At 47.2% G+C, this 25,288-nt stretch overlaps 1 protein-coding gene across 8 annotated transcripts in view; it reads left to right on the forward strand.

Annotated features, from left to right (window-relative positions):
* pcm1 (pericentriolar material 1) overlaps positions 1 to 25,288 on the forward strand; it is a 313,048-nt gene that overhangs the window by 281,695 nt on the left and 6,065 nt on the right. For 6 of the 8 annotated variants that reach the window (XM_072496879.1, XM_072496881.1, XM_072496885.1 and 3 more), the window contains 3 exons: positions 7,266 to 7,338; positions 7,507 to 7,733; positions 20,282 to 20,377. In XM_072496879.1, the coding sequence (XP_072352980.1) occupies positions 7,266 to 7,338; positions 7,507 to 7,733; positions 20,282 to 20,377 (396 nt within the window). The remainder of the gene's footprint in view (positions 1 to 7,265; positions 7,339 to 7,506; positions 7,734 to 20,281; positions 20,378 to 25,288) is intronic. The other 2 variants (XM_072496880.1, XM_072496886.1) reach the window with 1 other exon arrangement.

A 25,288-nucleotide genomic window follows, 5' to 3' on the forward strand; every position in this document is an offset into this window, starting at 1 on the left:
ATTATTCTGTTGCACCATCTTTCTAATGGTCTCTTTTAAAGTGCGATTCATTCGTTCAACAATGCCGCTGGATTGGGAGTGATATGCGATGTGAAATTTTTGTTTGATTCCAAAAATCGTTAAAACATTTTGCATGCCTCTGCCGGTGAAATGGGAGCCTTGGTCTGACTCAATGCTGCGGGGGAGTCGCCAGCGTGTAAATATCTGTTGTGTCCAAATCTTAGCTGTGGCCTTTGCTGTTTTCGTCCGTGAGGGAAATGCTTCTACCCATTTTGTAAAGGTGTCGATTACCACTAATACGCATTTGAAACCATTTCTGCAAGGCGGAAAGGGGCCAATGTAATCGAGTTGCAAATTTGTCCAAAGGCCATTAACAGGTCGGGTGTGTCAATTGTCCCTTCTTGGAGTACCTTTCAGGATTGTTCTGTGCACAGATTAAACAATTCTCAACATAATGTGTTACATCGGATTTTAAATCGGGCCACCAGCACAAAGGTCTTAAATGGGCAATGGTATTGCCTATCCCCTGATGTCCGTGTCTGTCATGAAACTGGTAAATTATCTGGTTTCTGTCCTGGGTGGGGACCACATAAATTCAATTTTTCAAAACTATACCGTCCTGTACCGTCAGTGAGTCCTTGCATTTGTCGTAGGCGGCTGGGAAGTTACCGTCTAAAAGTTGTTTGAGAGTGTCTTTTGGGCCTGGGATAGATCCTCGATATTGGTCTGAGAAACCTGGACTGCATGTATCGGTTCACTTTCGGCGGGTTGCCAAAAGTGACCGTGGCGCGATCCTGACTTAGCTAAGGCCTTCACATTACCGGGTGGGGAGGAACGATGATGGCTTCTCACTTTAATAATACTGTACTTTAGCTGTCGTAAGAATGTTTTTCAACAATGGGGCTGAGGGTAAGGGTTTACCATCAGCGGATACGAATCCTCGAGATTCCCACAGGGGCAGGAATTCTGTCAAGTTATTGCACACACATAAACTGTCCGAATGTATGTCTGCGGGGGTTAGAAAGGAATCAGGGTGCTGCGCTACATATGCTACGGCTGCTAGTTCTGCTGCTTGTGATCCTAGGTGGCCGGTCAATTTTAAAGTTATTTCTTCTAATGCGCGTCCCTGTGAGTCTTTCACATAAATTCCACAACTAGTTATTCTCTTTCCATTTTCTTATCTTTTTTTTTTAATTTAAAGTACCCAATTATTTTTTTTTTCCAATTAAGGGGCAATTTAGCATGGCCAATCCACCTACCCTGCACATCTTTTGGGTTGTGGGGGTGAAACCAATGCAAACGCGGGGAGAATGTGCAAACTCCTCACGGACAGTGACCCAGGGCCGGGATTCAAACCCAGGTCCTCAGCGCCGTTCGGCAGCAATGCTAACCACTGTGCCACCATGCTGCTCCTCTTTCCATTTTCAATTGTGGAGGAACCATCTACATAAATTTTTTAAGCATTGTCTATGGTGTGTGGATTCTGCGTTTTACTCCCTGCACATGGGTGTAGTGACCTTGGAATAAAGGGTCCTGTGCGGTGTTGGGCTGCTATGATCTGGCACTCGTGGGGTCCCTGCATACTGAAGATTATCTGCTAGAAATGTGTGGGTCTTTGTACGTTTGACTGTAAAGTCGCTTCCTTAAAACAGCTGTGTCCAGCAAGCTGCTCTGATCTGGCTGACTGAACCGTCCTTTAACCTACCATCTAACAATAGCTGCGTTGGGGTGTGCTCGGTTAAAATCGTTACTGGGTTAAGGCCTGTGATGTATGCAAAATACTGTACTGCCCAAAAGACTGCAAGCAAGTGCTGTTCGCAGGCTGTAAATCCTTGCTCTACGGGATCCAAAATTCGTGAGGCAAAGGCTACGGGTCCTAAGCGGTCATGTCTTTCCTGTAGGAGTACTGCTGATAGGGTTCGGTCGGTGGTTGCTACTTCTATGGCATAGGGAGAGTGTGGGTCTGGAACTAGCAAAGCGGGGGCTGTGCCTCGGCCACATTTTAATTCATCAATGGCGCCTGTGTGCTGAGGAAGCCATTACCATGGGGCTTTAAGGAGCTCTGAGAGTGGGGCTGCTTTTGTGGCAAAGTCATCTATATGGTTCCTACAATATCCAACTAATCCTAGGAACGACCGGAGTGCAGTCATTATTGTGGGGCAGGGGCAATTTAACTATTGATTCAATTCGCTTCTGTTCGATCTCTCGCTTCCCGTGTGTGATAATGGTGCCTAAATACAGGACCTTTTCTTTTAAGATCTGGGCTTTTTTTGGGTTGACCTTGCATCCAATGGATTGCATAAGACCTAGTAATTCCGAAAGAAGCTTTACATGCTCTTCCTTTGTGTCCGTCTGTAGGAGTAAGACGTCCACATACTGTATCAGGCATTCGGGGCGGGAAAATGTGGAAAGTCCATTGGCCAATTGTCAGTGGAAAATGGAGGGGGAGTTGTTGGAATCCTTGCATGAGGCATGTCCACGTATACTGCTGCCCTTGAAATGTGAACACAAACTTATATTGACAGGTCTTGTCTAAGAGAATGGACCAAAAGCCATTGCTGATGTCCAGCACCGTGAAGTACCTTGCCTGTACTCCCTGCTTGAGCATGGTCTCAGGACTCGTGGCAACGGTGGGGGCTGCAAAAGGGGTAACCTTGTTAAGTTCTCGGTAGTCGATTGACAGTCGCCAAGAACCATCGGGTTTTTTCATGGGCCAAATTGGGGCATTATTTGTTGAGGCTATCGGCAGAATTACTCCTTGATCTAATAAGCTATTAATGACTTTTGAAATCTCACCCTCGGCTTGCTGTGGGAAGCCGTATTGCTTCTGTGGCTTAGGATCGGGACCTGAAATTGTGACCATTCCTGGGATCTTCCCACAATCGTGTTTGTGTTGGGCGAAGGAAGCTTTATGTTTTCTGAGGACCTCTCTAATTGTCTGGTCTGTACTAATTGTTTGCGGATCAAACCAATAATCTCCTACTGAGCAAATCCTATGTTCATAGTCCCCTACTGTGAGCGTAGCGGGGGCTCTTGCTGTTTTGGCCATTTTCCATACGCATCTATTCACGGGATCAAAGGAAAGGTTGTGGGGCTCATAAAATCGATTCCTAGAATGTGCTCGGCTGTTTGGGGAAAGTCGACTAAAACAATGGGGTGTCTGGTGCTTATGGTTCCTATCTGAATATCTACGGGGGCTGTGATGTATCCCTGCTGTATGTGTCCGGTAAATCTACTAAGGGTGATGGTATCTGTGGTGGGCCATTTGTCACGCTGGAATATTGTGGAGGAGTTTAAAGTGGTGCGGGACACTCCTGTGTCCCAAAGAAATTCTCCTGGATGTCCCCGGACTGTGCCTGTGACTACTGGTCTGCCTGAGTTGTCCCAGAGTGTGTACCCGATCACATCTAAAATGTCCGTTTTCATCTCCTGTAGGGTTCCTCCTCCTACATTCTGGGGTTCTGGCAAAGCTGAGCTGACGGACTGGCCAAGGCTCATTACTATAAGTTTAACTTCCTCCCTTTCGTCTCGACCATACATAACCTTTTGCTAGCGTACTCTCTCAAAGAAATTATGCAGGTCTGCGGTGGGTTCGAATGGATCAATTTTAACGCAGGCATCTCAATTGGGTGATGGATAATGGGATGGTGTAAACGCATTCGAGCTCCTCCCGATCCGATGACTTACGCTGTATGGTGACCGGATTCATGGGGGTATGTGCAGTTGGCGGTGCGGGTGCTTTCCTTTTCGGGGCATGGGGGGCTCTATTGTGATTTTCGGTCTCCTCCACATATCTATGGGCGGTTTCATTCAGTTCTTGCCAATTGGGGGCACCTTCCTCATCTAGATTTTATCGAAAAGTATACCTAAATCCATTTTGCACTGAAAGCAGTGACTGCAACTTCTCTATTTGTTGTCTACATTTCGCGTGGTCTACTGTGCTCTGTCTTTGCTCTGTTTGAACTTTGCGCTTTGAACTATGGAGCGCTCGTAAAGCTGCCTTTAAATCCGCGCATTGACTCGTTAACTGTGCTATCTGCTGTTCTGTCTCTTCTCGTACCAAGACTGTGCGCTGTGTATCTTGGTAGGCTTTATCGTACTGGGTTTGAAAGCTGCTAAGGTGAACTAAACAAGATTGGTGTGCCCGTTTGGCATCAGCCATCTCTTTATCTTTAGCTGCCAACTGATCCCGGAGTTGCTCAATAATCTTTTCGCTTTCACGATTGTTTCCCTCATTCTTCTCTTCTTTCTCAACTAGCTGCCTGCGGAGCGTCCTCACAACCTCCTTTGTGCCTCGCAACTGCGCCAAACAGGACACGATTGCCATTGGCTTTCGCACTTTTGCTGCATTTTTCTTGTGCATCTCGGTTAGGTTTTCCCACCAAGTTTGTCCTATGCGTCCTGGACCTGACTCTTCATTTGAACAAAAATCGAACCAAAGGGGCCATCCTTTCCCCTTTAATTACTTACTCAACTCTTCTTCCCATATGGGGCACTGCTCTGTTGGTCGCTGCGACCTTGGGTTCCTGTGGGTTCATTGTAAGTTCCATCGCTTTTGTGGCCATTGCTTCTAATATCTCTTTTCCTACCGATAATCTCTGTTTCCTATCGTTAATTTGGGACAGGGGGGCAAGGCGGCGATTTGAACTGCGGGTATGGCCTATGCTATTTTCCAGTTCACAATTCCCTCGATAGCTTTGACACAATCTAACGAGTTTATCTGATATCCCTGTAAATACACATGCAGGTTAGTACACACTTCTGAAATTCGGTGATTTGGTCGATATGGGCTTGCACTTGTGGTTCTTTCTCTTTCACGCAATTGGATTTCAAAGTTTGTGGGTTCTCTCGGAGTGACAAAATCACTTCTAATTCGAGTCCCGTCAGATGTCGCCAATAATGTTGCCAAACGCCACCAGAGTCACCAATAATGTTGCCAATTAATAATGATGCTCTTTAGAGTCGCCAGGTATCAAAGGACCACACAACCAGTTAGTCAGTTCAAGTTCAAAGATGGTTTATTTACACACCAGGATTACTTCGACATGCAACACAAAACACTACGAGTTAAACTACACCTAACAACTACAAGAACCTATACTTAACTTCAGGGCAACCGGAGCTGTGCAGATGGACAAGGCCTTTGTCCGGATCTTGCATGGCTGGGTGGGAAAAGTGGCTCTGTTTCTGCTGGGCTCATCCGCCTGGTAGCGATCGTTCGTCTTGAACTTGTCTGTCTGGTCGTTATGTTGCACTTGGGTTGGCATAGGCCGGATCCAAGAGAGACCGAGTACATGGCTGTGTCTCTTCTTATCCCTCTGGGATTTCGCGCTCTCTGGGCCCAATAATTCAACAGGCTTCGATCACTGCCTCCGATTTTGGCCACTAAAGGAGCGGGTGCCATGATGGCTGGGCGTGGCCTTAGCGGTCGTTGACCGTGGCTGTTTGGGCTCCCTGAGTAACGGGAGTGGCGCCGATGAGTCTGTATCTGTATCGGTTACCTGAGTACAGTTCTTTTGTTCTGGGGAAATGGGCCATTAGAATGCAAACGAGCGGGGGTTTCGATCGTGTCCAGCTATCTGGGTTGCAAATACACACACAAGCTCTGAGTCTGTCCGAGTCCTGGGTTGGCCATAATTCCCATGGTCCTTTTCTTTTTTAAAAAAATATTTTATTGAAAATTTTTGGCCAACCATCACAGTACATTGTGTATCCTTTACACAGTAATATAACAATATAAATAACAATGGCCAGTTTTATAAACAAGAAATAAATAATATAAACAAAACTAAATGGCAACTGCCTTGTCCCAGATAGATATTCTCCAAAAATATGTTTTAACAGTCCAATATACAATTATCTATAACAACAACCTATACATATTATACTTAAATATTAACATCCCTGAGAATCCCTCTGGTCCCCCGTCCCCCCCCCCCCCCGTCCCCCGTCCCCCCCGGGCTGCTGCTGCTGTCTTCTTCTTTTCCCATGGTCCCATGGTCCTTTTCAGGTGGCCATCAGAGATGGCTACAGCTTGTATTAGGCAGTTGACCTTAAAAGCATTCATTCTGGAGAGGGTTTTGATGCAGCAGTTAGTTAAGACAATGCAATTCACATACCGACTAGAATTGACAATGCTGTAATGTATTATTGCATCAACAAGCTCAATCCTGATGTTGCTCTTTTTAGCCTTAGTTTATTAGCTCTGATTACGCCACCTTTGCTCACGAGTCGCCAGGTATCTTTCTGATACCGCCACGTGGTTCAAGTTCAAGTTATGATTAATAAGTCAGCACACCGCTTAGTAAGATTGAAATCAACGGTCATTTATTATATACAACAAGTAATGTTTACACAATAATCCTACTATCTATATAATAAACCTATCACTACTGGCCAATACTTAACTTTAGGAAGAGCCCACCAGGTCAGGGAAACGAATGGCTTATCCAATCGGATCTGGCCCGTTGGATTCAAAAGGCTGCTACAGGTCGATGGCTAGGAGTCTTTATCAGATAGCGATCGCTGGACTCAAACTTACGGTTGCCGGTTGCTGTTCTTGTGGAGGTCTCGAGCAGGCGAAGAAGGGAGAGAAAGAGCGATCTGAACTTGGCCCCTCACTTTAAAGGGCCCAGGGGCTTCCCGCCTCCCGTTTATTATTGACAAAGCTTTAAGTTTAGACACCATAGCCAACCGTACAGAATAACACACATTAGCCCTCTATCCAAAACTCATGTGGATAATAATGAGGGCCCATAAAGTTGACCTCTCCAAGCCTGTTCACATCACTGGATTTCGAAGGCAGCAACGGTCTCTTTCTTTCTAACTGAATAAAAACATGATTATGCCATTTGTCTAATGGTTTCATTCCTTTTGAATGCAACCCTAACTGATGGACACTCAAATTGTTTGAATTAATTGCTGAACAGAGATGGTGAATGCTTAAGCACACTTCCTCTCAATGTTTTTACCCAAGGCATAGTTTGGTTCAAACAACCTTTTCTGCAAGAACTCATAGTAGTATGTTGTCTTTTATATTGCAGCAATCTCCTGCCTTTGCACTAACTCTTGCTGTGATGAAAGGCCTACATTCAAAAACCTTAGCATCATTGAGTGGAAAACCCACTTTTCAAGAACATAATTTGAACCAATTCTGCCTGCATTACTGTTCTGTGTTTATTAGAAATAAAAATGATCGGAAAGCATACCAATACTCTTACATTTTCTTTGGTGCTTATTGATATTCAGAACTTCTCTCTTTATAGGATATTCATCCTGAAACCAGTAAAGATGATGTCGTTAGTCAATCCATGAAAACACATTTAACAGTAGCTTCAGGTAGAGTTCAACTTTTGTTTTTGTTTTCAAACAACAGATAATGGTATTCAACAATCTTAACTTCATTGTATTATCAAATTAGAAAATGTAAACCGTAGACTGGATTATTGTTTGCTTGTATGTATATGAAATAATTGTGTTAAATGAACATTTATATTCATTTTGTAGCTGAAAATGAAAGTAGCCCAATTCTGCATCTTCCTTCTGAGTCTTCACAAAATACTCAATTTGATGCTGCTAATGAAGACACCAAGAGTCCAAAGCGATCGTTATCTTTTTGTGAAAGTGCGAATGCTGGAACAGAAATTGAACTAGAAAATGATGTGGAAGGAACACCAGAAAGCTCATTGGCTGGCAGCCCTAGCACAGACTCTCCTGTGTTAGTTAATGATTATGTAAGCACTGCTCCTTCAATATTGAAAATACTTTGTAATATATACTCTTCTGCATCGACCATCGATGTGTGGGTGAGCATAATAGACTCCAGCATAATGTGCTGAATTAGCACAGGAGTGTGTCATTACATTTTACATAGCTGGTGTTATATTATGTTGTAGAAAAGTTCAGAACAAGCTGATGGGGCAATTTGTTTCTGTCCATCTGAAGCTGTATCCAACCACATGACTAAATTTTGGTTCCTGATCCTTGCCTCTTTGCAGGATAAATTAAGCAGACAGAATGTCCCAAATATTCTGGTCTTTCTGGGGAATTTTCCAGGCTTCTTAGAACTTGTTGATATCAACACCGAGAGTGACAAACCTGCAGAAAGAGTTGTATAAGACTGTTCTTTCTGGGCAAGAAATGAGAAAGCAACGTTAACCTAAGTTATATGATAACCTGCAACCAATTAGAGAGTGAGTAATACAGACAAAATAAATTAATAGCATACAAGGGGTAAAAGCACCATAAAGAATTTCATGATTCAAGATGGCATTTTGGCTGTGATTGTGCTGTGTATATTCTATAGTGTTCACATTTGCCAATATCTTGGCATCCACATGAAAACTAAATTAAATAGCTCCCTAGTTTGGTTAGCATGTCTGCATCACCATATGCCAAAGACCAAATGCTACAAAATTTGATTATCCATTCACAATTACTGATTGTTGTGATTATTGCAAAAAATGTTTGTTACCTAATCATGCTGCCAAATTAAGTAAAACATGCCTTTTAGGAATGGGTGCACTCTGCTGTATTTTCTCAAATCAAAAAGAGCGCAGCATGCTAAACAATGAGGAAGTCTAATTTCTTGGGGGGAAAAAAATTAATCTTGCAATCCCAGCTGATATTACTTCTGGACAGTCCAGTCCCAGAATAGAACCTGGCTCGATAGTTCCTAACTTTAATTTTTTGTTTCGAGACGTGGATAAACAGAGTTGCCGATTAGTCCTTAACAAAATAATCAAATGCTTGTCACAGTGTAAGTTAACTGGTCTCACTGAAACTGACTTTCAAGTGAGAGTTTTCCAACTGTGTTCTCGAAGAACACTCTTTGGAATCTTCTCCCAAACGCCTTTCTCTTGGATACCTCACCAAGCATCCACATCCAGGATCAACATCTCATTTCAGTATTCCTCTACTCTGGAACACCACGTGCATTCAAGCTTTCATGCAATCTCAGACACTCTACCAGACGGGCAGAACACCACTGCTTCGCAGGCTGTATTAAGGTGCTACCGATCTTCAGATTACCTCCGATATCTGGCTTCTCGCTAGCCAATTTATCCAGGTCTACACCTTGGATTTCTGTCTTTAATTGGAAGCTTCTCTCTCTGCTGCTACTTCACCAAATAGAACTTGTCCAGATTTCTGTTCTTTATTCCTTTAATTCCTGGAACTCTTGTTCCCCAGCTTCTGGGATTTGTATTTTGCCCTCACTTGTTTGTCCTGCCTGTGCTGGTAGCTTCTGTGAAAAATGTCTCGTCCAGGTGACCTGGGGGGGGATTTTCTAGTCCTGTTCACCACGGGCGCAAATTCCGTTATGTCCGCTCGCTCTTGCAAATGGGCCATAATGGGATTTGCTCTGGGGAGATTTCAGAATGAGATCTCTTCTCTCTTTCCCCCTCCCCCCCCCCCCCAATCCTCCTGCTGGGTACGTAATTATGAATGTAGTTGAATATGCCAAACGCCTTATCTTCCGGGACATCCATTATGTCCCCTCCCCCCGGCATGATGTCACACTGGTGGGGATCACTACTGCTGTCCAGAAATCAAGATGACCATGCCAGGGCTGGCGGAAGCTAGTGTCGTACGGGACATGGCAGGGCAGTGCCAAGTTGGCGGGGGCAGGGTGACGATAGAGGGGGATTGCCGGCTATGATGGATGGCGGGGCGGGCTCTAATGTCTGTGGGACAGACAGGGTGGCCTGTCTCTGGAGCCGGGCTTGCCGACATATTTAGGCTCTGTCCCCTCAAGAATGACAGTGCCCTGCTTTCTTTTTAGCAAAGTGTCAAGATCTGGAGAGATCCTGGCTATGAAAAACTTTTAAAAATATAAATTTAGAGTACCCAATTCATTTTTTCCAATTAAGGGGCAATTTAGCGTGGCCAATCCACCTACCCTGCACATGATTGATTGATTTGATTTATTGTCACATGTACCGAAGTACAGTGAAAAGCATTTTTCTGCGGCTGAGGGAAGGTACACAGTACGTACATAGTAGACACAAGAATAATCAACAGAGAACATTGACATTGGTACATCGACAAACAGTGATTGGTTACAATGCGGAACAAGGCCAAACAAAGCAAAAACATGAGCAAGAGCAGCATAGGCGTCATGAAGAGTGTTCTTACAGGGAACAGATCAGTCCGAGGGGGAGGCATTGAGGAGTCTTGTAGCTGTGGGGAAGAAGCTGTTCCTATGTCTGGATGTGTGGGTCTTCAGACTTAGCCTGATGGAAGGGTCTGGAAGAAGGCAATGCCTGGGTGGGAGGGGTCTCTGATAATGCTGTCTGCCTTCCTGAGGCAGTGGGAGGTGTACACAGAATCAATGTGGCGGTGGCAAGCTTGTGTGATGCGCTGGACTGAGTTCACCACACTGCAGTTTCTTGTGATCTTGGACCGAGCGGTTGCCATACCAGGCTGTGATGCAGCTGGATAGGATGCTCTCTCGCACATCTGTAGAAGTTTGTGAGAGTCAATGCAGACATGCCAAATTTCTTTAGCTTCCATAGGAAGTAGAAACGTTGTTGGGCTTTCTTGACTGTTGCATCAACGTGAGTGGACCAGGACAGACTGTTGGTGATGGTGACCCCCAAGAACTTAAAGCTATCGACCATCTCCACTTCGGAGCCACTGATGCGTGTCGTGCTATGCTTCCTGAAGTCAATTATCAGTTCCTTGGTCTTTCCAACATTTAGAGAGAGGTTGTTTTCGGTACACTATGCAACCAAGTGATTTATCTCCCTCCTGTAGTCTGATTCATCGCTGTTTGAGATGCGGCCCACCACAGTCGTATCATCCGCAAACTTATAGATTGAGTTGTAGTTAAATCATGCCACACAAGACAACTGAATGTTAACGTGCGACGACTATTAGGGGTGATAATGATGCCCCCCGTGGAGGGGGAGGCAGAGATAGTGGCGGCAATGGACGCTGAGAAGGCATTTGATAGGGTGGAGTGGGAGTATTTATGGGAAGTGTTAAGGAGGTTTGGGTTTGGGAACGGGTTTATTAGCTGGGTTAGACTTCTTTATGGGGCTCCAACGGCAAGCGTAGTTACAGGTCGACATAGATCGGAGTATTTCCAACTATATAGGGGAACAAGACAGGGATGCCCGCTGTCTCCATTGTTGTTCGCGTTGGCAATTGAACCTCTGGCCATGGCGTTGAGAGACTCCAGGAAATGGAGAGGGGTGATTAGAGGGGGAGAAGAACACCGAGTCTCGTTATACGCAGATGACCTATTGTTATACGTGTCGGACCCAGCGGGGGGGATGATAGAGGTTATGCGAATTTTGAGGGGGTTCGGGGATTTCTCGGGGTATAGGCTAAACATGGGGAAGAGTGAATTATTTGTGATACATCCAGGGGACCAGAGTAGAGAGATAGAAGGCTTGCCTCTAAGGAAAGTGGAAAGAAACTTCCGATACCTGGGGATTCAGATCGCTAGGAGCTGGGGAACCTTGCACAGACTTAATCTGACACGGTTGGTAGAACAAATGGAGGAGGACTTCAAGAGGTGGGACATGCAGCCTCTATCGCTGGCGGGCAGGGTGCAAGCAATTAAGATGATGGTCCTCCCGAGGTTCTTATTTGTATTTCAATGTCTCCCTATACTAATCACCAAGACCTTTTTTAATAAAATAGACAGGAGCATCACGAGCTTCGTGTGGGCAGGGAAAGTTCCGAGAGTAAGGAGGGGGTTCCTTCAGCGTAGTAGGGACAGAGGAGGATTGGCACTACCGAACTTGGGCGATTACTATTGGGCCGCCAATGTGGCAATGATACGTAAATGGATGATGGAGGGTGAGGGAGCGGCGTGGAAAAGACTGGAGAGAAAGTCCTGTAAAGGGACGAGTTTAGAGGCGCTGGTGACGGCGCCGCTACCGATCTCACCTAAAAAGTTTACCACGAACCCGGTGGTGGCGGCAACATTGAATATCTGGGGACAGTGGAGGCGACAGAGAGGGGTGCGGGGAGCCCTGGTGGGGTCCCCAATCAGGAACAACCATAGGTTCGCCCCAGGAAGAATGGATGGAGGATTTCAGAGCTGGTACCAGTTGGGAATTAGGAGGGTGGGAGATTTATTTATAGATGGGACTTTTGCGAGCTTGGGAGCATTGGAGGAAAAGTATAAGTTGCCCCGGGGAAATTTCTTGAGATATATGCAGGTGAGGGCGTTTACTAGACAACGGGTGAGGGAATTTCCGTTGCTCCCGACACAGGGGATACAGGACAGGGTGCTTTCAGGGGTGTGGGTTGGAGAGGGCAAGGTGTCAGAGATTTATCGAGAGATGAGGGAAGAGGGGGAGGAGTCGGTGGGCGAACTAAAAGGAAAGTGGGAAGAAGAACTAGGGGAGGAGATAGAGGAGGGTATGTGGGCTGATGCCCTAAGCAGGGTAAATTCCTCTTCCTCATAAGCCATGCTTAGCCTGATTCAATTTAAGGTGCTACATAGAGCACACATAACGGGAGCAAGATTGAGCAGGTTCTTTGGAGTGGAAGACAAATGTGGGAGGTGTGGCGGGAGCCCGGCAAACCACGCACATATGTTTTGGGCGTGCCCGGCACTGGAAGGGTATTGGAAGGGAGTGACGGGAGTGATTTCGCGGGTGGTGAAGGCCGGGTCAAACCAGGCTGGGGGTTAGCTTTATTTGGAGTTGCGGAAGAGCCGGGAGTGCAGGAGGCGAAAGAGGCCGACGTTGTGGCCTTTGCGTCCCTAGTAGCCCGGCGCAGGATCCTACTCATGTGGAAGGAGGCGAAACCCCCCGGACTGGAGGCCTGGGTAAATGATATGGCGGGGTTCATTAAACTGGAGCAGATAAAGTTTGCCCTGAGAGGATCGGCTCAAGGGTTCACCAGGCGGTGGCAGCCATTTCTCGACTACCTAGGGGAACGTTAGAGGGAAGACAGATGACCAGCAGCAGCAACCCGGGGGGGGGGGGGGGGTTAGTTTAGTTTAGGTCAAAGATAAAGGGGTTTTGTTACTTGTGTATTAAAAATTTCTGTATTGTTATTGTTGCGTTTGCTTTGTAAGAGGGGGAAAATTGTTGTTTGGGGAAAAAATTTCAATAAAACATATTTATTTTTAAAAAAAAAATCATGCCACACAGTCATGTATGTATAGGGAGTACAGTGGAAGACTAAGCACACACCCTTGCGGGGCCCCGGTGTTTAGGACTAATGCCTATCCTGACAGATTGCGGTCTGGGGTCATGTCCAAGATTGCAGAGTCTGGTTATTAGTCTTGTCGGGATAATGGTGTTGAAGGCACAGCTGTAGTCAATGTAGTCTTACATAGATGCCCTTGTTGTCGCGGTGTTCAAGTGTTGATTGCAGAACCAGGGAGATACCATCTGCTATAGACCGGTTGCTGTGATAGACAAACTGCAGTAGATCGAGACCACCTGGGAGGCTGGTAGTGATCCGTCTCATGACTAGCCGCTCAAAGCATTTCATGATAACAGACGTCAGGGCCACCGGTCGGTAGTTGTTGAGGCAGGCTACCTTGTTCTTTTGGTACTGGTATAATGGTGGTCTTCTTGAAGGAGGTGGGGACCTCAAGAGTGGAGGAGTGAAGTGTTGAAGATATCTGCGAATACACTGGCCAGCTGGTCTGCACAGGCTCTGAGTGCTCGCCCCGGGACCCCGTCGGGGCCCGTCGCTTTCCACGGATTCACTTTCAAGGAGGCAGCTCTTACCTCTGAGACTGTAATAGTGGTATGGGTGTGTTCAGGGATGTTGGGGCGGGTGGCATTGATGCATTGGCTGACTGCTCAAAGCGGGCATAGAACTTGTTATGATCATCGGGCAGGGATGCTCCAGCCCCAGATATTCTGCCTGGCCTTGCTTTATAGCCTGTGATCTTGTGTCGGCCCTGCCATAGTCGTCGTGGGTTAGAGTCATTGGCCTGAGACTCTAGTTTGATGCGGTATTGTCTTTTTGCATCCCTGATGGCTTTCCGTACGCCGTACCTGGATTTCTTATATAGGGCAGGGTCGTCAGATTTGAACGCCTCCGTCCGGGACTTCAGCAGGGAGTGAACCTTTTGGTTGAGCCAGGATTTCTGATTGGGGAATACCCGTGTTGTCATTTGGTACACAGTCCGTGACGCATTTACTGATAAAGTCTGTGACGGTGGTTGCGTACTCATCCAGGTTAGCTGCCGCAGCCTTGAATATGGACCAGTCCACAGTCTCCAAGCAGTCGCGGAGGATGTCCTCCGATTCCTCGGACCAGCACTGCACGGTTTCCTTGACTTGCTTAGCACGCTTGAGTTGCTGTTTGTAAGTTGGAGGTAGGAATACCGACATGTGGTTGGATTTGCCAAAGTGTGGTCAGGGAATGGAGCGGTAGGCACCTTTGCTCGTGTAGCAGTGGCCTAGGGTGTCTGCACCTCTGGTGGGCAGGAGATGTTGGTGGAGTTTGGGTAGGACCTTCCTTAGGTTGGCCTGTTTGAAGTCTCCAGCCTTGATTGTCAGGGCTTCGGGGTGATTTGTTTCTTGGTTATTGATGGTGGCATGTAATTCGTCAAGTTCTTTCTTCACTTCACCTGGGGTGGGATGTAGACTGCAGTGATGATGGATTGTGGGGGCGAAACCCATGCAAACACGGGGAAATTGTGAAAACTCCACACAGACAGTGACCCAGAGCCGGGATCGAACCTGGGACCTTGGTGCCGTGAGGTAGCAGTGCTAACCACTGTGCCACCATGCTGCCCCTCGGCTGTGAGAAACATGCCGGTTTTCAGTGAGAACCTGATACCTTGCCATTTTTTCAGAAAATTCCGCCCCGGTTCCAAATGAACTCAGAATGCTTCTGCTCTCCATAGTTCTTTTAGCTTTGTAATTACTTTCACGTTGTAAAACTTTAATTACAGTGTAGACGAAGTTTAATATTAGACTTAACCTATAGACATGCAGGCACCTTTGTTTAAGATGAAGCTAAACTGAAGTTTTAATCTTTTATTAGCATACAAATACAGAAACACAAATTAAGCTTAAACTGATACCTTATTTCTTCTCCCTTTCCTAACATTAAATGTAACATTTTCCCAAGTCTTTTATGTAGAAAATGGTGGAATAGTTCTGCAATGCGAAGTCATGCAAATTTATACAAAGGTTTTCCTTTGGTAGTAAGGAAATTATGTTCCGTTTATGTATGTAAGTTGACACTTGGAGCTTTTTGTTTCTTTTAATGTTGATGGGAGTTGATATTAAACACTGCATGATGTGTTGTAATACCTCTTTTGGAAGTTGTACTTCACACGATAATGATGAATAGTGTTCAGATGCAAGCTCAGGCACTGCAGCTATTCAAGAAGACAGCTCACCGCAACCTTCTGAAGAGCAACTAGGGATGGGCACATCCTATAAACAATTTTTTTTTAGTATTGTTTGTTTCACAGAGGGGAAGCTACCTGGATGTACCTTTTGTTCCAGAAGGCAATCACACCCCTTACATTAGGTTCATCTGATTTGGTCAGTGGTCAGAGACAGAAGGTTGCGAGTGCGAGACAGGCAGCAAGAGTTGGAGAAGATGGGACTGAAGTAGCCTCACCCTTCAATTGAGCAACAATATCGAGGTTCTTGCTACTTATACTGACAATAGGGAGGGCTGTAGTGTGGATGAGCAAACTAATCATGGTGAAGGAAGTTATTAAATTGGGAAGATTTAAAATAAATGTTGTGTTAGTAGGGGTCTGTATAGTCAGGAGGTGACTGCAGCCAAGAGCGAGAATCTAGAAGGCTATGTTGTGTCTCTGGTGCCAAGATTTTGGATATCTCATCAGGGCTAGAAAGGAACCGCAGTGGGTGGGCGATGATCTACCTGTCATGGTCCATGTAGGTACCAACGCCAAACGTAGAACTAGGAAAGAGGTTCTGCTGAGGGATTATGCGGAGCTTGACACTAAAAAGCAGAACCTTCGATTTTCCTGCTATTAAAGAAGGATAAGGACCCTGTGGAGTGTAGGTCGTATAGGCCCATATCCCTGTTGACTAGATGCCAAGATATTGGCAAAGGTGCTGGTGGCAAGGTTGGAGGGGAGCCTCCTGAAGGTGATGGGAAAGGATCAGACTGTGTTCATGAAGGGAAGGCCGCTATTTTCGAGTGTGAGAAGGTTGTTAAATGTGATCATGTCGGCCGCGAAGGAGGTGGTGGTGGCATTGGATGCAGAGAAAGCGTTTGATCAGATTGAGTAGGGTTATTTGATGGCTATCTTAAAAGATTTGGAACAGGCCGAGGTTCACAACATGGGTACGGCTGCCGTATAGGGAGTCGATGGTGAGTGTTTGCACTAATAATATGAATTTGGGGTACTTTGCTTTGCACTGGGGTACTAGGCAGGGATGTCCTGTTTGCATTGGCTACAGAGCCTTTGGCCATGGCGCTAAGGAGCTCAGGATTGTGGAAGGGATAGTGAGGGGGGTGTGGAGCATAGGGTATCCTTATATGCTAACGATTTGCTACTGTACATCTCCGAGCCGAGCATGTTGGTGGGGAATATAATACGGCTGCTCCTAAGATTCGGGTTGTTCTCTGGGTATACATTGAACCTAGGCAATAACGAGTATTTTACGGTGTCCCAGCCGAGAGTGGGGGTGGCGGTGGTGGAGTTGCCATTTTATATGACGAAAACCCACTTTAGGCCCTTGGGGGTGCAGTTAGCGTGGAGTTTGGGGTGGGCTCGGAATGTACAATTTTACTAGTTTGATGGGACGTGTGAAGGCCGATTTGGCAAGGTGGGACAACCTCCCTCTGTCATTGGCGGGCTGGGTGCAGGCAGTTAAAATGAATGTGTTACCACGATTTTTGTTCCTTTTAGTGCCTGCCGGTTTTTCTAATGAAATCGTTCTTCAAGGAGGTGGACAAATTGGCCACCTTGTTTATTGGAGAGGGGGGTGGGGGGGTGGCCATGGTTAGGAGAGGGCGACAGGTGGGAGGGGAGCTAGGCCTCCCAATCTTAACATAGAACATAGAACGATACAGCGCAGTACAGGCCCTTCGGCCCACGATGTTGCACCGAAACAAAAGCCATCTAACCTACACTATGCCATTATCATCCATATGTTTATCCAATAAACTTTTAAATGCCCTCAATGTTGGCGAGTTCACTACTGTTGCAGGTAGGGCATTCCACGGCCTCACTACTCTTTGCGTAAAGAACCTACCTCTGACCTCTTACTGTACTATTACTGGGCTGCGAATGAGGAGATGGTACAGGGAGCTGGTTCAGGGAGGGGGCGGAATCCTGATGGGTTAAGGTGGAGTAAGGGCTTGTGTAGGTGGTCAGGGTTGAGGGCGCCGGCAACTGAACCGCTCCCGATGGCTTTGGGCAAGTATTTGGTGAGTCTGGTGGTGGCTTTGAAGGTCTGGAGACATTTTAGACAGCACTTTAAGCTGGGGGCCGGTCTGGGGGGGGATGCTGATTAGGGGGAATCATAGGTTCGAGCTGGGGAGGATGGATGTGAGGTTTCTGAGATGGGAGGAGAGGGGGATTAAGGAAATGTTTCTTGGGGGACAATTGCAAGCTTAGAGGACTTGGGAGAAAAGGAAGGGTTTCTCGATCTTCCCGATTACGCTGGCATCCTCGCTGTTGGAGGCGGTACTGTCGGCGGGGGGGGGTTGGTGAAGGGGCTGGTATCGGTGATTTATGGGAGGATTGTGGAAGAGGATAAGGTGTCCATGGAGGAGGTTATGGTGAAATGGGAGGAAGAGCTGGGGGAGGGCGATGGAAGAGAATCTGTGGTGTGAGATGCTGCGAAAGGTGAACGCCTCAACCTCGTGCATGAGGTTGGGGATGACGCAATTGAAGGTCGTGTCTGGAGCGCACCTCACAAAATGAAGAATGAGCCAGCTGTTTGAAGAGGTCGAGGATGTTTGTGAGCAGTGTGGGAGGTTCCCCTCAAACCATGTTCACATGTCTTGGTCCTGGCTGAAGCTGGAAAGACATTGAAGGGAGATATTTAGCACTATCTCGGGGGTGTTGCATATGGATTTGAAGCCTGGTCCCCTCAAAGTCATTTTCGGGGTGAGAGACCAACCCGGGTTGCAGGTGGGTGCAGGGGCAGGTGCTTTAACCTTCACCTCGCTGATCGCTCGTGGGCAGGTCCTATTGAGGTAGAGGTCAGCTTCTCCACCCTGTGCCTCGGCGTGGCGGGGGGCCTGCTGGAGCTTTTGACCCTGGAGAAGGTGAAGTTTGGGTTGAGGGTGTCGAAAGAGGGGTTCTACAATTCTTGGTTTGTTTATCATGTACGTTCGGGAGTTGAATGCTAAGGGTGGGCGGGGGCGTGCTTGTTTGTTTTTCATCTTTGATTTACGAGTCGGTGTTTTAGGTTTACATTGTTGGGGTTGTTTTGTTGTTTTCCTTTTTTTTTGTATGGCAAAAATAATGAAAATATGCCGAATAATAATACTTTTATCAAAAGCAGAACTTCAAAGGTAATAATCGCTGGATTATTACCTGAACCATATGCAAATTGGTGTGGGGTAAGAAAGATAGAGGTGAATGCGTGGCTAAAAGAATGGTGTGGGAGACATGGATTCCAGTTTGTGGAGCATTGTCACCAGTACTGGGGACAGTGAGGGCTTTACCATTGGGAAAGATTCAACCTAAGCCGGGCTGGAATCAGTGAATCATATAGCTCGCAAAGTGGAGAAGGAATCATGCAGAGGAAGATTGAGTAAATTAAAGGGAAATTACAAAGCACTGTATCAATATAACAATAAAGGTAATCCAAGTAAGGGACAGTGGTTGCCAAATGTGCACCATCAGATCGGGCCAGAGTTTATAAAAATAGTATAAAGAAATAAGCCCGCAGCATTCGCAATAAAACAGATGAATTATTAGCTCACTAGCAATTTATATGTATGACCAGATCGCTATTACAGAGATGTACCTTTATGACAAGAGGATTTAAGTATACGAGTAAAGATGTCTTCGTGCAATTATTAAGAGCCTTTGTGAGACAACACCTGAGTATTGTGTGCAATTTTGGCCTCCTTACCTGAAGAAGGATATACTTGGAAGCAGTGCAGCGAAGGTTCACCAGACTGATGGAGGGATTTTTCAATGAAGAAAGATTAACTAGACTTGGCTTTAATTCTCTGGAGTTCAGACGAACAAGTGGTGATCTCATTCAATTCTACAAAATTACGGTACAAAATTTAGGGCAGCACGGTAGCACAAGTGGATAGCACTGTGACTTCACAGCGCCAGCGTCCCAGGTTCGATTCCCCGCTGGGTCACTGTCTGTGCGGAGTCTGCACGTTCTCCTCGTGTTTGCGTGGGTTTCCTCCGGGTGCTCCAGTTTCCTCCCACAGTCCAAAGACGTGCAGGTTAGGTGGATTGGCCATGATAAATTGCCCTTAGTGACCAAAAAGGTCAGGAGCCGTTTGGGTTACGGGGATAGGGTGGACGTGAGGGCTTTAGTGGGTCGGTGCAGACTCGATGGGCCGGATGGCCTACTTCTGCACTGTATGTTCTATGTTCTACGGTGGCACATAAGTTAGCACTACTGCCTCAGTGCCACGGATTCGGGTTCTATACCGACCTCGGGTGACAATCTGTGTGGAGTTTGCACAATCTCCCTGTGTCATCATGGGTTTCCTCCGGGTGCACTCGTTTCCTTCCACAGTCCAAAGATATGCAGGTTAGATGGATTGGCCATGCTAAATTGCCCTTAGTGTCTCAAGGGTTAGGCAGGGTTATGAGATATGGTACTCTTTGAGAGGGTTGGTGCACACTCAATTAACCGAATGGCTACCTTCTGTGCTGTAGGGATTCTACGAATATTCTTAGTGCTTGAGAGGATGTTTCCATTGGCTGTGGTGAGGGGGGAAAAAGAGGGGTTAGAAACAGGGAACAGAGTATCAGAATAAGGGACACGAGTAGCAATTTCTACATTGAGAGGGTGGTGAATCTTTGGAATTCTCTTCCCCAGAGGGCTGTGGAGGCTCAATTGCTGAATCTGTTAAATACTAAGATTGATTCATTTCTACATATTAAAATCATCAGGGGATATAGGGTAGTGCAGGAAAATGGTGCTGAATTAGAAGGTCATCCATGGTCTTGTTGAATGGCAGAGCAGACTCAGAAGGCTAAATGTTCTGCTCCTATTATGTTATGTTTCCACTGGTCCAGTTAAATTACTAATTTTTGTGAAATTGTTCACACTATATCAATGTTCAACGAATTCACTTTCTCATTTATTTGTGTCCAATTGTATGTACCATTTCAACTAAAAGCTTTGTAACACATTTCCCTACTCCCGTTTAGCAGGAAGCTGGATCTGGCAATCTCAGCCAAAAGTCTGATGAAGATGACTTTGTTAAAGTGGAAAATCTACCCCCAAGTCTCTCGGTCCTTTCTGAGGTAATCCCTGTAATAAGATTACATAGTGTTACTTAGTATTTCCAGCACGGAAATGGGTTGATTCAGCTCAACAGCTCCGAGCTGCTGTTTATGCTCAACATGAACCTTCTTGCACCCTCTTCCTCTAACCCGATCAACATATTGCAAGGATCTTCCTATTTAACCTAGTTTCCCTTGTGTATTCCCTTTATTTTCTGTTATTTGCTGTTATAACTTTTGTGCCTGGACAGTGTGGTAGTCAGTGTAGAGGTTCTACGGTACCTGGTAATGCTGGAACACCATTGGTAGATATTTTATGTTTCCTATTGGTCAAGCTGTATGGTAGCTCCGCCCTGCATGGTGGGGTATAAGAGCCTGTGCCTCCCCAGCAGCCTTTATTCTGTACCTGAGCTGCTGGGGGAAACATCTAGCTTATTAAAGCCTTCAGTTGGACTACAACCTCGCTTTAGTGGTCATTGATCGTGCATCAATTTAATGAGCTAGATTTAAAAGGATGGAACTCCGAATCAAGCTGGAGTGTCTGCAGCCCCCACGCGGCGAACTCAACGGCAATCTTCAAGCAGTGGCTGGCGTGTTTTAAAGGATATCTCGGAACGGCCGAAAACACACCCACGGGAGAATAGAAAATGCAAGTCCTGCACTCGAGGGTGAGTCTGGAAATTTACACCCTCATCGAACACTCTCAACTCACTCTCCCGGCCTCGAACACTCTCAACTGCTACAACAACTGTACTAATCAAGGGGCACGAGACGTCCTGCTTAATCGACTCTGGGAGCACGGAGAGCTTCATACACCCCGACACAGTAAGGCGCTGTTCTCTCCTCGTCCACCCCGTTGATCAAAAAACCTCCGGTTCCCACTCACTAGAGATACAGGGGTTTTGTGTAGCAAACCTCACAGTCCAGTGAAGGGAGTTTATAAATTACCGGCTCTACGTCCTTCCCCACACTCCTAGGTTTAGACTTCCAGTGTAATCGCCAAAGTCTAACTTTCAAATTCGGCGCCCCTATATCCCCCTCAGTGTCTGTGGCCTCGCGACCCTCAAGGTCTATCTGCCTTCCCTGTTTGCGAACCTCGCCCCGGATTGCAAACCCATCGCCACCAGGAGCAGGCGGTACAGTGCCCAGGATCGGATCTTTATTAGGTCAGATGTCCAATGGCTACTGAAGGAAGGAGTCATTGAAGCTAGTAACAGTCCCTGGAGAGCTCAGGTAGTGGTGGTAAAGACCGGGGAGAAGCAAAGGTTGGTCATCGACTACAGTCAGACCATCAACAGGTTTACGCAGCTGGACGCGTACCCTCTCCCCCGCATATCCGACCTGGTAAACAGGATCGCGCATTACAAGGTCTTCTCCACGGTGGATCTTAAGTCCGCCTACCTCCAGCTCCCTATGCGCACTAATGACCGCATATACACTGCCTTCGAGGCAGATGGGCGGTTCTATCACTTCTTAAGGGTTCCCTTCGGTGTCACCAACGGGTTCTCGGTCTTCCAGCGCGAGATGGACCGAATGGTTGACCGGTACGGTTTACGGGCAACATTCCCGTATCTCAATAATGTCACCATCTGCGGCCACGACCAGCAGGACCACGACACCAACCTCCGAAAATTCCTCCAGACCGCAAAGATCCTTAACCTTACATATAACAAGGATAAATGCGTGTTTAGCACCGACCGCCTAGCCATCCTCGGCTACGTAGTGCGAAATGGAGTTATAGGCCCTGACCCTGAACGCATGCGCCCCCTTATGGAGTTCCCCCTCCCTCTCTGCTCCAAGGCCCTGAAGCACTGCCTAGGGTTTTTCTCTTACTATGCCCAGTGGGTCCCCAACTATGCAGACAAGGCCAATCCACAGCTTTTCCCCTGTCGATAGAGGCCCGCCAGGCCTTCAGCCACATCAAAGCAGACATTGCAACGGCCACGATGCACGCCATTGATGAGTCCCTCCCCTTCCAGGCCAAGAGCGATGCGTCTGACGTAGCTCTGGTGGCCACTCTCAACCAAGTGGGAAGACCCGTGGCCTTCTCACGTACCCTCCATCCTTCCGAAATCCGCCACTCCTCAGTCGAAAAGGAGGCCCAGGCCATAGTGTAAGCTGTGCGACATTGGAGGCATTACCTGGCCGGCAGGAGATTCACTCTCCTCACTGACCAACGGTCGGTTACTTTCATGTTCGATAATGCACATCGGGGCAAGATAAAAAACGATAAGATCTTGCAGTGGAGGATCGAACTCTCCACGTACAACTACGAGATCGTGTATCGTCCCGGGAAACTAAACGAGCCTCCTGATGCCCTGTTCCGCGGCACATGTGCCAACGCACAAGTGGACCGCCTCCGAGCCCTCCATGAGGACCTCTGCCACCCGGGGGTCACTCGCTTTTTCCACTTTATCAAGACCCGCAACCTGCCCTACTCCATTGAGGACTGAGAAATCTGCGCGGAGTGCAAACTGCACTTCTACCGGACAGAGAAAGCGCACCTGATAAAGGCTTCCCGTCCCTTTGAATGCCTCAGCATGGACTTCAAAGGTCCCCTCCCCTCCACCGACAGTAACACGTACTTCCTGAACGTGATTGATGAGTACTCCCAGTTCCCATTCGCCATCCCCTGCCCCGACATGACCGCAACCACCGTCATCAAGGCCCTCCATAGCATCTTTGCACTGTTCGGGTTCCCCACTTACATACATAGTGATAAGGGGGTCCTCCTTTATGAGCGACGAACTGCATCAATTCCTGCTCAGCAAGGGCATCGCCTCAAGCAGGACGACCAGTTACAACCCCCGGGGTAAGGGACAGGTAAAGAGGGATAACGGAAAGATCTGGAAGACCGTCCTACTGGCCCTACGGTCCAGGAATCTCCCAGTCTCCCGCTGGCAGGAAGTCCTCCCGGATGCCCTCCACTCTATCCGGTCACTGCTTTGTACCACAACCAACCAAACACCTCACGAACATCTCCTTGTCTTCCCCAGGAAGTTGTCCTCTAGGACCTCGCTCTCGAACTGGCTGGCAGCCCCCGATCCCATCCTGCTCCGAAAACACGTGCGGGCGCACAAGTCGGACCCGTTGGTCGAGAGGGTCTATCTTCTACACGCTAACCCCCAGTACGGCGTACCCCGAAGGCCGACAAGATACGGTCTCCCTACGAGACCTGCCGCCCGCCGGAGCCCCATGCACACCCCAGCCACCAGTCCCACCCTCCCTCCCACCAGTGCACCTTACAGGAGGATCGGTCCTTCCGCCGGCCCCGTCTAGGCCTCCCCACCCACCGACGCACCCCGCAGACGCTCCCTTCCCAGGTCAACCGTTTTCTCCACCAACGCCGTCGAGGGGTGTCAAAGCTGCCACAGAGATTGAGGTCACGCCCCCGGAGTCACAGACGCCCGAGCCTCCACCGGAGTCACCACCGAAGCTTTGGCGATCACAGAGGACGACCAGGACCCCCGATCGACCGATTGCTTCATTTTAAAGTGTTTAGTTAATTATGAATCATAAATTGTAAATAGTAAACAGAATTGTAAATAGTTACAAAACGCTGTACGGAGGTATTACGGTACCTCCATAACTATCATTTCTACCACGTTACCATGTTGTAATATCAGGCCACCACCCCCGCTGGACTCTTTTTTAACAGGGGGGTGCATGTGGGAGTCTGTGTAGAGGTACTACGGTACCTGGTAATGCTGGAACACCATTGGTAGATATTGTATGTTTCCTATTGGTCAAGCTGTATGGTAGCTCCGCCCTGCAAGGTGGGGTATAAGAGCCCGTGCTGCCCCAGCAGCCTTCATTCTGTACCTGAGTTGCTGGGGGAAACATCTAGCTTATTAAAGCCTTCAGTTGGACTACAACCTCGCTTTAGTGGTCATTGATCGTGCATCAGACAGTTGCTGGATTTTACGCCTTTCAGAGGGATTCCACTTTAATTTTAAAACAAGGGGGTGGGACTCTGGCGGCATCCCCCCCTCCCCCTCCATACAATGTGCTGTTTAGTCTAGCCGAATAATGACTCATCTGGATGGACTTAGCTGGCTGCATATCAGCTACTTTAAATTTCCGGGACTTGACTACCTCTCGATGCTGATTGGTGTGGACTGTTCCAGAATATTCTCAGGAGTTAATTTTGCTTTGGATCAAGAAGCTGGGGAACCACAGGTTGGAATGCTCTCATATCTGATGACATGTGAATGAAGATCTTTCTCTGCACAGTCTGTGAGACTGTTGGCAAGTAGTCAGCTTCATTTTGATTAAGCAGCTGGAAGGCCAGAGCTCTGAATGTTCTCACCTAATGGATTCTTTCTGAAGGTCCAGGACAAGAACTTTTCTCTCTACAACTAGATTGACCAGTCAGGGGATCCAGTCCAGCAGGCAGGCGAGTGGTTTAAAAAACCCTTTTTAAAATCTCATGTGGGAAACTCTTGCATTGTGGAAAGGTTGTTAGACATTCTGGGGAAGCTGGCAACACACTGGTCTGGAGCTGTCTTTTTGGGGTTGACAGCTCGGGTTAATAAATGTGAAAGTGACTCCCCAGAGGATGTTTTACAGCCTGAGCGTTCTGATTGAATGTTCTAGCCAGAAGATCCAAACCATCTGATAGTTTCAGCCCTCCACGTCCTGGGAAGATAGCTGGCTGCAACGATCTCGATATCCATAACAAGGACACTTGTCTCTCTTCCATTTTAATCTCTATCATTTCCCCTTCCCTGTGTGTGTGTGTCTGTCGGTGTCTTGTGTGTGTTTGGGTAGAGGGTGGTACAATAATGGGGGGGGGAGTAATAGACTAGCTGGCTTATGTTTTCTGACGATCATCCCAAGTCTTATCTCTATTGATATTACCAATGAACAGTTCTTTTGTGTTTCACTTACAAATCCGGTGCCTCTAAGTCATTGGAGCAGTGATGGGTCAAA

The sequence above is a fragment of the Scyliorhinus torazame genome, chromosome 3 (genome assembly GCF_047496885.1).
Source record: "Scyliorhinus torazame isolate Kashiwa2021f chromosome 3, sScyTor2.1, whole genome shotgun sequence".
Taxonomy (NCBI): Eukaryota; Metazoa; Chordata; class Chondrichthyes; order Carcharhiniformes; family Scyliorhinidae; genus Scyliorhinus; species Scyliorhinus torazame.